Genomic DNA, 11,082 nt, shown 5'->3' with positions numbered 1-11,082 from the left:
CACACACACACACACACACACACATATATATATATATATATATGACACACCAATCACAGTGTCAGAGCACCTATATAAGCACTTATCTCAGCAAAGGCAGTGATGCTACTGGCTTAGGCCACTTTGGAGCCGCTTTTGGAGCAGGCAAAATTGCGTTTTGGAGCAGCAAAACTAGCTTTTGGAGCAGGTGCTCTGCCTTCAACAAATCATTCTGAGCCGAATAATTCTTAAAAAGTAATAAACATCGACCACAGCAGCGTCGACATCCGAGCCAACAGCACTCTAGCCGCGGGCAAATGAGTTGTGCACTTCGTGCAAGCAGCACTCTCCTACATCTATGATGTCAGGGTATGCTTCCTGCATCTTTTTTCTGAAGCTTTTCATTGCATTAGGGCTATCCGTAGAACAGCAAATGACATTTTTCTGCGGCAGGTCCATCATTGCTCTCCGCACTTCACTAGCCAAAATTTCCGAAGTCGCAGAGCTTAGCCGGAAAGACTGTAGGCGTTCCACAACTCGCTGCATTTTGTTGGAGAAATGCCTAACTACAACATCAAGTTGTTGGCACCTCTGTTCAGGAAGAGGGTCTCGTCAATGCTAACAGATAAAACCACATCCGGCTTGTTCAGCTCCTCAGGCACAAGTTTCTTGAAATACAGCCCGAGCCATCACTATGTAGGATGCCTTGAACCTCTTACAACTAAACTGCTTCGCTGTTTCGGAATCTCCAATAACCTGGGAAACAAGGCATTTGCTTGTCGGCCCACGAGTATGGGATGCCCTTGAGAGTCATGCCAAGCACAAACAGAGTTTCTGCGTTTTTCACGCGGCACACTGCAAAACGTCCATGGACTGCCAAATTCCAAAGTCGGCTGGATCGTTTTCGGCCGCTGCAGCCCACCTGAAGCGTCTCAATGACGACTGGTAGCATCAATGTGCCGTTTCATGGCTGCATGTCGCTTGAATGCTGCTACGCCATGTTGCCTACAGTTGATGCTTTGATTGCAAAAAAAAAAAAAAAAACACAAAACGCAGTTCCTTCGTCCGCTTGACAACACCATATTGATACAGTATAACCTCATTACAACAGACCTCATAGTGAAGAGGATTTTGGTTTGTTGTAAAGGGAGTATGTAAAATCCAAGTACTGTTACAACAGACTTTCATGTAAACACTGAATGGGTCTTAAAGGAGAGAATTACGAGCCACAAACATGGTCTTATTTTAACGGGGGACCAAAAAAAAATGCGATTTTGGAAAATCGCATGTTCAGTTTCTGTAGCCCATTTCTATCTGATTCAAAATATCTTCAATGAAAAACTACGTAGAAGTGCTATAAAAATTTGTTTTGCGTCTGCCGACTTGGTGAAAATTTCGGAAATATAAAAAAAAGCGTTTTTCAATATTATAGCTCGGCAACGGCGCAACAGGGCGCCACCATTTTGGGCTCGTCGTAAAGAGCATTTCTCCGAGTTCAAGTTCTCCGTTTCAGCTGGCTCCTTCATTCAGTGTACGAAAAACACGTTTTGGCTGCTTCTGCGGTATTACCGCAGAAGCAGCCAAAACGTGTTAATGCTCGCTTCGGGATCGTCGTCTGCTGCTTGTGCGTCGCGAGGTCGTGGCTGTCGAAAATTGCGCTACTTAGTGACGCGTTCGCACTCGTTCTGTGTTTACGGGTCGACGATAATTTGAAACGCTTTAGTTGGGTAGCTGCAAGAGGAAGCTCAATCATCAGATTACGATAGCGCGCCGCACTCGTCGCGAACATCGCAGACGTGCGACTAATAGTGTTGACTCGTTGTACCCGCTGTTCGAGGTTCTTCTTATCAGCACTTCGAAGCTTATGACGAAGACCACCGCGGGACAACTCCTTGTACTCGCAATCGAGCATGACGTACTTTGAAACATCGGGCACCGCGGCCACGCACATCGAAACCGAGCTTTCTACTAGATGTTGTGGTTAGGCCTAACTCCGTTCACGGTGCCGATGTACGAGCCAAATCCGAACTTTGCGGGCAAGAACATCGCGCAAGCGGACGTGGGAAAGCGAAGAAGCCGTAATGTCCTTCGTCTCAAGCAACGAATCGCATTGCCCGCTGACTCCTCAGAACGCGGATGGGCATTCTGCGCATCGGCAGCGGACCCCCGGCCAAGCTCGCCGCGCAGCGACCGCGCGGAGAAGCGGTGACAGCAGCTCGCAATTTCGCGTGTCAGCGTCCCAAACGCAACACCAAGCACGCTGCGCCCCGTTTTTTTGTCGCTACAGCATAGCTGATCCTTGACAGACCGGGGATCGGCGGCCTTCGTTCTTAAATCGGTAAGTCGATATCCGCGGTACGCTGCTCCCGTCCCGAAAGTATGCTAAGCGATGTTGAAGTCGGAAGTTAATGACCGTGGTAGCAAAGTCCGCTCTAAAGGAGTCCTGACCACCTTATTGGCTTGAAATTTTAGTCAATTATATCCGAATGTCCGTTGTACCAGAATCCGTTGTAAATGAAGCTCAATCAATGGAAATAATACGGAGGTCGGCATAATGCCGCAAATCGGTATGTAATATCCGAATGTCTGTTGTAAACAGATCCGTTGTAACGAGGTTATACTGTATTTGTCTCCATTTTCATCACTCTCATGGAGAACGTCCGCGTACGTCCGCGTACAGCGCGATGTCGCTCTCAATGGGGGAACCTCGATCATGTAGTTAGTTTCATTTCTGAAAGTCAGAGTACACCCCTTTGGCGTAGGCTTGGCGCAGAATCGCCAAATTTTGAGGAAATGTAGCAGGTTGTAGCAGCCAGGGCACTTTGGCGCAGTCTGGCGCAATTGGCGCAGCGGTAGCATCACTGCAAAGGAGGCTGCCACCTCTGCTGCGACAGAAATCTAAATTGATGCTGCAGCCGCGCGCAGAGAAAAAGCTCCTAAACCCGGAGAACGAAACAGATAGCGTTATCACGCTAACAGACTGGTCCAACATTGCAGCAGAAAACAAAGTGTTGTCCCCACAATGACCTGCAGGCGACAGTCAAGTTGCTCCAGGATAAATACCACTGCACTATTCGCGTCCTGGCGGATGAAAACAACCACCTCAAGGCAATTTTTTTTTCGGGATGAGGGGATGAAAAGGCGTTTCAGCAACTATCCCGAGATAATCTTGATCGACGCCCCCTATAAGCTTTTTTTCCCTTGTTATAACAGAAGATGGCATTGGACAAAGTGAAATTGGCACTTGGCCTCTTCACGACGGAGGACGGGGATACTCTAAAATGGTTTTCTGAAGTCTTCCAAATCCTAAATAGCAAATGACCATGGTGACCATGGCGGATAAAGACATGTCGTAAGAGAAGTTCTCCCACAATCGTCCCTGCAAATCTGTGCATTTCACGCACTAAGAACTTTTCGAAGAGAACTTTCTTTTCAGAGGATGGATATATCAAAAGAACAGCAAAATACAGCTCAGGAAATCTTGCGACAGATGAGCATGCCCAAAAGGGGGATGAATACTTAAAACCTGCATGTTGCCCTAAAGGGTAATATTATCTGGGGTTTAACGTCCCAAAACTACGATATGATTATGAGAGACGCCGTAGCGGAGGGCTCCGGAAATTTCGACCACCTGGGGTTCTTTAACGTTCACCTAAATCTAAGTACACGGGCCTCAAACATTTTCGCCTCCATCGAAAATGCAGCCGCCGCGGCCGGGATTCGATCCCGCGACCTTCGGGCTCAGCAGTCGAGCGCCATAACCACTGGACCACCGTGGCGGGGCGATGGCCTAAAGGAATTATCGCCACAGGATTTCGTTCAATACTTCGCACATAACTGGCAGTACACCAACAAGCAATGGACAATGGGCTGAAGTGGCTAAGTGGAATTCTTTTTTAACGCAACGAACCCGTTTGAACTCCGTGGATCCCCACATTCAATTCACAACGGAAATGGAGACCCATTCAACCCTCTCGTTCCTGGATGTGTTGGTGAGAAGACAACGTCAGAGCCTCTCTTTCTCCGTCTTCAGGAAACCAACACACACAGGGCGCTACCTCCACTTCAGCTCAAATCACACCGCATGCCACAAGTTCTCAGTTGTACAAGGCCTCGTGAAAAGGGCCGAAAGAATCTGCTCGTCTCCACGACGGCAGAAGGAAGAAAAAGGAAAAATAATCCATGATCTCGGCGACAACGGCTATACAAAGGCGTTCATTCGCAAGGCCCTGCGCAGGAATAAGGGCGGGGGGGGGGGGGGGGGAGAGCCAGCGGCGCCGCCTCAGCGACGCCGTGTGCAGATTCCCTACATCGCGGGAACCAGCGAAACATTAGCGCGCACTCTGGGAAAGGCGGGGGTCGGCGTGGCACACAAGCCAACCACCACCATCGGCCGTTTTTTCCCCCTTCCCAAATGCTGCAGATAAGTCCGGCCAAAGGACGCCCCTCGGCGCATTCGTCATTGTAAAACTTTCCTTCTTTCTCTCCTCTGCTTTCCTATATATTTCCGAGCTGGAAATAAAGGCTCGTTGTTTTGCCCTGCCACATCGACTGATTCCTTGTCACCGCGGCCGGCCTATGGCCGGTAGAACGTAACAGTGGCGACGAGAATTCTACAGCATCAAGAAGGCCAGCATATGCCCACAAGCGACGGCCTGCAGAACGAACCCACCAGCCATGGCACACCAGCTGCCGGAATTCGAAGACGCAAAAGATAAGTGGCAGGCGTACTTGGTAAAGGTGGAGGCTTACTTTAAAGCTAATGATGTGAAGGACGATGCTAAGAAGAGGGCCCTGCTGTTAGCCGCGCTTGGAACAAAGACAATTGAAATCTTGAACGGGAAAGTAGCGCCGCAGAAACCTAATGCTCTGACCTACGCGGAAGTTGTGCAGACGTTAAACAGCTACTACGACCCAGTGCCGAATGAAATTTCTGAAAGCTTCAAATTCTTCCATCGCTGCCAGCAAGAAGGGGAGTCTGTGCATGCATTTATTGTGGCAATTCGACAGATGGCCCAGAATTGCAACTTTTCGACGATGCTGGACAGAATGATAAGGGACCGTATTGTGTGTGGAGTCAGGTCCAAGAATTTGCAAAAGCAGCTGCTAGCAAAGAAAGACCTTAATCTTCAAGAAGCCGAGGCCCTTGCCCTGGCCGCAGAAAGCGCCGAACGCGATTCGCAAGGTATTACTTCGGACAAAGAGCAAGCGAGTTTGCTTAAGCTGAGTGCTCAATATGAGTCGCGCGCGAAGACGGCGGGCGTACAACAATGCAATTGTTGTGGGAAGCATGGTCACAGAACCGATGCTTGTCGCCTAATCAAGCGCAGATGCTTCAAATGTACACGGCGCGGGCATTTAGCCAGAATGTGCGCGGTGAACGACAAAACAAGCAGAATGCTAGCAGTGACAGCACAGACGACAGAAACGGAAGACAGTGATAACAGTGCGTCGCAAATTTGGTCGTTGACCACTAAGCGCTCGCTCATACCCCCCATAAGAAAGGAATTCGCGTGGAACGGCATTCAAGTAACGATGGTCATCGATACGGGCTCGCCTGTTTGCGTCATTCCTAAGAGCATCTACGAGATGTACTGTCATCAGTGGCCGCAGCTACAGAAGTCAGAACTACAGCTTTCATGCTATCTGGGAAGACTTCCGCTTCTCGGCGCAATAACAATGCCGGTTTCCTACGAAGGTACAACAGTGCAATGTACTTTGACTGTTTTAGACTGCGATGGGCCCAGTCTTTGCGGTCGGGATCTGCTGAAAAAATTAACAGACGAACGTATCCAGGTTCTCAACGTGTATCCGCAGCCTTCAAGGTCAAGCCAAGCCCAGGAGGTCATTCCGAAGCTGCTCCAGAAAAACGCTGACCTTTTCAATGAGGGCACTGGTCTCATGAAAGGTCCGCCGGCCCGACTGCATATCAAGACCGGATCAACCCCCAAGTTTTTCAAGGCAAGAAAAATCCCTTTTGCACTTCGCGATAAAGTGTCAAAGGAGCTTGACAGATTAGTATCCGCTGGCATAATCTCTCCAGTTCCTCATTCCGAATGGGCGACGCCCATTGTTCCAGTTTTGAAGAAGGACGGAACCGTGCGCATATGCGGTGGCTTCAAGGTGACTTTAAACCCAGTGTGCGAGGTTGAGCAGTACCCATTGCCTGTCATAGACGACATATTTGCAAATTTATGCGGAGGAAGAAATTCAGTATATTAGACCTTCGCGATGCATACAACCAGTCGAGCTAGATGACAGACTCGCGGAAATTAGCAGTGATAAAGACACCGAAGGGGCTGTTCTGCTACAATAGATTGCCGTTTGGCATCGCGTCAGCTCCTGCGATATTCCAAACGGAAGATTGAATCGTGTGCTACAAGGGCTGCCAGGGACACAGCACATCTGGCATGATTGCTGATAGCCGAGAGCAACAACAATGAAAATGCTAATCTGGAAGCAGTGTTGCAGCGATTCCGCGAGAACGGCATCAAGCTTTCGGGCAGAAAAGTGCAGGTTTTGTGAATCGTCGGTGACGTATCTGGGACATCGTATTGATACCGAGGGACTACATTCCGCTCGAAAAGAACGTCGACGCAATCAGACTGGCCCCGTTGCCCCGAAATGTTGCTGAGGTTGCGATCCTTTTTAGGAATAATGGTCACTTTTTACAATAAGTTTCTGCCAAATCTTCCACTGTGCTTGCACCTTTGTATAAGCTTCTGAAAAAGGCGCAAAATGTGTTTGGCCACGAAAGAAAAATCGGCATTTCAGAAGGCAAAGAGCGCTTTGTGTTCGGCCCCAGTGCTAACTTATTTTGATCCGCAGCTGGAGTTGCTGCTGGACTGCGACGCTCCCCCTTACGGTGTCGGTTGCTACCCTTTTTTCACCGTATAAATGGCGAAGACCGGCCACATTGGGTTCCCGGTCACGAACGCTCACCTCAGCTGAAATGAAGTACTCTCAAATCGAGCGAGAAGCTTTGGCCTTAGTGTTTGGCGTGACACGGTTCCGCGCATTACCTCTTGGGTCGGGAGTTCACGTTTAGCAACGGATCACCGTCCTTTGCTGGGGCTACTGAGACCGGACCGTCCGACTTCTGTTATGGCTGCGCACGCATTCAGCGAGGGCGCTTGTGCTCGGGGCGTACAATACAAGGCTTATTGTAAACCCGGCAGACAGATGTTAATCTCTGATGCCTAAGCCGCTTACCACAATCATTGCAGGAGCCGGAAGCAGCAACGGAAAACTTCACGAAAATGGTGCTTCTCATTGACCAGCTGGACGAGCCCGCGGTTTCGCCCAATAGAACTTCAAGCACTCACAGAAGCGACGCCGTTTTACAAGAAGTATGTAGGTACGTGACTGAAGGATGGCCTTCCGTCGCGCGTGACAGCAGAGAAATGGTCGAATACTGGAAAAGGCGACATGAGTTCTCTGTCGAGAAGGGGCATGTTATTCTGGGGCCATCGGGTTAGTGATAACAAGAACGGCGCGTGAGAAGCTATTGAAATTGTTGCACGAGTCTCATCAGGGAGCGTCCCCCATGAAGACAAGGGGCAAGGGCTAGCTTTTGGTGGCCGGTCTGGATCAAGACATCCAGAGGCCGCTTCAGACTGCAGAAATTGTGTGCAAGCTTTGCCTATGCCCCCGGAACGGAAACGCGTCAGTTGGCCAATTTCGCGTGAGAGGTGGTCGCGGTTGCACGCAGATTACGCAGGACCTATTGCCAACAAAATGCTGTTGGTAATCGTGGATGCACACAGCAATTGGATAGAAGCCGTTCCAGTATCGCGAGCAACCGCTAATGCAACGGTGGATTCTATGCGAACCTTGTTCAGCCGGTTTGGATTACCGCGCACCATAGTTACCGACAACGGCACGCCTTTTACAGGGGCAGAATTTGCTCAGTTTGTGCAGAAAAATGGTATCGAGCACATTCGTACCCCGCCTTACCACCCTCAAAGGAATGGGCTCGCAGAACGCGCCGTGCGAACCCTTAAGGATGGGTTGAAGAGAATGCCCGGAGTAGAACTGTCAACGGCTCCGTCAAGAATCCTTTGTAACTATAGGAATTCGCCACAAGCTTCAGGGGTTTCGCCGTCTGAACTACTTTTGGGCTACCGTTTGCGTACTAGACTGGATATTTGCTTTCCTCCCAGGAACCACGAATTGCCGAAGAATCCAGGTGCTGAGTCTGCGAGTTGGTACTTCGCTCCTGGAGATGCCGTCTATGTGCGCAACTACGGTGTTGGAGACAAGTGGACGCCAGGCAAAGTGAAATCGACGAGTGGGGCACGTCTCGTCACCGTAGCTACGGAAGACGGCGTCGTTCGACGTCATGTCGACCAGGTGCGAAAACGTTCATCCGACACAGGTGCAAGCCGAGAAACATCGACTCCAGAAGAACCGCCACCCGAGGGACAGCACCGAACGACCCAGGATGCCCGAAATGCGAAGCGGATGACCTTTCCGAAAGCCCTGTCCCCGAGTTACGTCGGTCCACAAGAATCAGAAAGCCCGTGGAACGCTACGGCTACTAGGGGGAAGGAATGCTGCAGATAACAAGTCCGCCCGCCAAAGGACGCCCCTCCCCGGCGCATGCGTCATTGTAAAACTTTCCTTCTTTCACTCCTTTCTTTCCTATATATTTCCGAGCTGGAAATAAAGGCTCGTTGTTTGCCCTGCCACATCGACTGATTCCTTGTCACCGCGGCCGCCTATGGCCGGTAGAACGTAACACCAAAGATCGCGCGCCTGCGGAAAAAGCGTGTTCAGACTGCCCCGCCGCGTACGTCGGCGCGAACAAAACTTCCGCGAAAGAATGCGGCAGCATAAGAACGATCTGCGTCAGGTGAACAGCGAAAGGAGTGCAGTAGCGGAACACTGCGAAAAATGTGGCCACCGCATAGTGCTGACGATGCGGTGATCCTGGAACAGGAAAGCTGTTGGCGCCGGCGGTTTCCTCGAGTCGTGGCACATACAGCAAACAGCGGAAAACATCAACCGCACCACGGGGACCTTGCCCCCACCTCTATTGTCAAGGCTTGCGGCAACTGTCGGCAAGAAAGCGCATATAAGCGCCGTGCACCTCGGGCCATCTCACCCTGAAGAAGAAGCGGTCAGGCTTTGAAACGTCGGGTTTCTTAAAATAAACTTCTGGTTGGAGATTTCTCTTTTGTCTTTAGTCTATCACCCAACCAGGCAGACTTCTGCCGAAGTTACCTTTAAGAGAATATTAATGCAAGGTTAAAAGGCATTGTAAACACGTACGGTTCACTGGAAAATTTTGTGAAAAGCTTCTTTTGCTACGTTCAGGCAGCGTGGCAAGAGCGAAGCCATAAGGCAGCTTCAATGCTATAAAAGAGGGGTCCTGAAGAACAGTGACAAAGATCAACTATACTGCCAGCTGCTGACGCTTTTAATGCATACAAGCATGTAGAGCGCCAGCTGCGCCTTTCCAATGAGGCCAGTGCTTGCTCCAACAGCGTGCCAGCGAATGACTGACTAGCTTCAGGGTGGCCATGTATCTCCCTTGTTGTCACATGTTTGCGACACGATGGGACCTCGGTATGGACAAGTTTGAGCGAAGTTCGTGTGCAGACCACTGGCTGGCAGGACATTATTCGCAGAAGCCTGGTGTAAGATGAGAATGAAAAGCCATAACATCTGCAAGTTGCAATGCAAAAAAAAAAAAAAAAATCCCTTCTAGCCATCAGATGTACAGAAAAGCTGCGGCAGTGCTAGTAAGATTGCCAGCATTGTTTCTGAAGTTCAACACCAATGTTTGGAGAGATGCTGCAAATTTTTGTAGGGCTTCTCAAGCACTGGTCAACTGAGGACGTAATTATTGCTAAAAAGCAAGTTACAGCAGATGTTGAAGCTGAGACTTTATTTACATTTATATCATAATACTACAAAAAACCCCTAAACTTTCCTTGGCATTCTGATAGTTCTCATAAATACTGTGTCAACACAAAGCAAAACAAGACCTTAAGATTTCCTTCTTTCGTTTCATTCATAGCGAGGGTTTCTTTTGGTAGACAGGATTCTTCAGGTAGTATGCGAGGGAACGAATGGTCAGCTGGCAGCTCGTAAAAGATCACGTGCTGCGTGATGCCAGCAGGCAGAAAGTGTTCCACACTCGCCGCCATGGCTGCGATCGTCGCTAAACACCCAGGCTAAATGCCAATATAACTAATGAAGTGGGCGGGTGGGGGGAGAGATTATCGCCGCCGTAGCTCAATTGGTTAGAGCATCGGATGGTTATTCGAATGTTGCAGGTTCGGTCCTGACGGCGACAAGCTATCTTTTCTTCACTTTCTTGCCCCGGATACGGCAAAGCCACGCACAGCGAGGCGTGGAAGGGGTCGAAAACCCTGTTAGCTCGGGTCCATAGTGTCGCTAACACCCAAACACCTGCTTGCGCAGACGCCCCTGCGGGAATAGGACTATTCATTCTGCTACAGATGCCGATGTTCAAATTTGCTCCTTTGCGTATTTGCTTTCATTGCAGAATGCCTACCCTTCATTGGACCTGAAAGGTGAAAAGCCGCAAAATGCAGTGGAGATTGCTGCGCAATTTGAAGGCTTTTAGCGGAGGTCCTGGATGCCATTGCTGGCGTAACAGTTGTGGTTCAAATATACTATGCATTCAACGTGCAGTGCGCTCGCAGAACAGAAACATATTGCTGCTGGAACACTTTTGTGGCCTCACATGTATGTCCACATCGCCACAAGTGAAGCGCAATCGTGGCTATAAGAAAGGCATAGCGGGACCATTGAGCTGCCTAAAGAATTAACGCACCCACCATTACAGTTTTTAATAAACGTTTCACTCAAAATCTGTATGTTTTTCTATTGCCATGCTAAGCATTTGTAATGCTTACTAGGTATGAAAAAATCACTGCTCATATTTTTGTGCAACCTATGTCGCAAGTACCAGCTTAGCTTGCTACCTTCCAGTAAGCAGTAGCAGGAACTAGTAACCGTCATGGTAGTAAAATTACTAGCTTAGTTTACTACATTTCAGTAATTAGTAACAGGAGCTAGTAACCGTCATGGTAGTACATTTACTAACTTATGTTACTCCATGCCGTTTAC

The 11,082-nt window shown here is 49.4% G+C and overlaps 1 protein-coding gene across 2 annotated transcripts; it reads left to right on the top strand.

Moving 5' to 3' along the window:
• Positions 1–4,524: 4,524 nt before the first annotated feature.
• LOC125760195 (uncharacterized) lies at positions 4,525–8,546 on the top strand. Of its 2 annotated transcripts, none has more exons than XM_049419970.1 (2): positions 4,525–5,940; positions 8,142–8,531. In XM_049419970.1, the coding sequence occupies exons 1-2, from the start codon at positions 4,657–4,659 to the stop codon at positions 8,172–8,174; spliced, it is 1,317 nt and encodes a 438-aa protein (XP_049275927.1). In that variant the 5' UTR covers positions 4,525–4,656; the 3' UTR covers positions 8,175–8,531. The 2 variants fall into 2 exon arrangements, 1 of the variants encoding a protein (XP_049275927.1); XR_007417825.1 differs by lacking the exon at positions 4,525–5,940 and adding an exon at positions 7,311–7,336 and having other exon boundaries at positions 8,142–8,546.
• Positions 8,547–11,082: the final 2,536 nt, after the last annotated feature.

This window comes from Rhipicephalus sanguineus, chromosome 10 (genome assembly GCF_013339695.2).
Source record: "Rhipicephalus sanguineus isolate Rsan-2018 chromosome 10, BIME_Rsan_1.4, whole genome shotgun sequence".
Lineage (NCBI taxonomy): Eukaryota > Metazoa > Arthropoda > Arachnida > Ixodida > Ixodidae > Rhipicephalus > Rhipicephalus sanguineus.
Note: the sequence above shows the minus strand (reverse complement) of the source record. Positions and strands in the feature narration are given on the sequence as shown.

Coding starts and splice junctions, on each gene's coding strand:
- LOC125760195 (XM_049419970.1), top strand. CDS start 4,657: ATGGCACACCAGCTGCCGGAATTCGAAGACGCAAAAGATAAGTGGCAG. Junction 5,941..8,141: donor CAACCCCCAAGTTTTTCAAG/GCAAGAAAAATC, acceptor CTTTCCTCCCAG/GAACCACGAATTGCCGAAGA.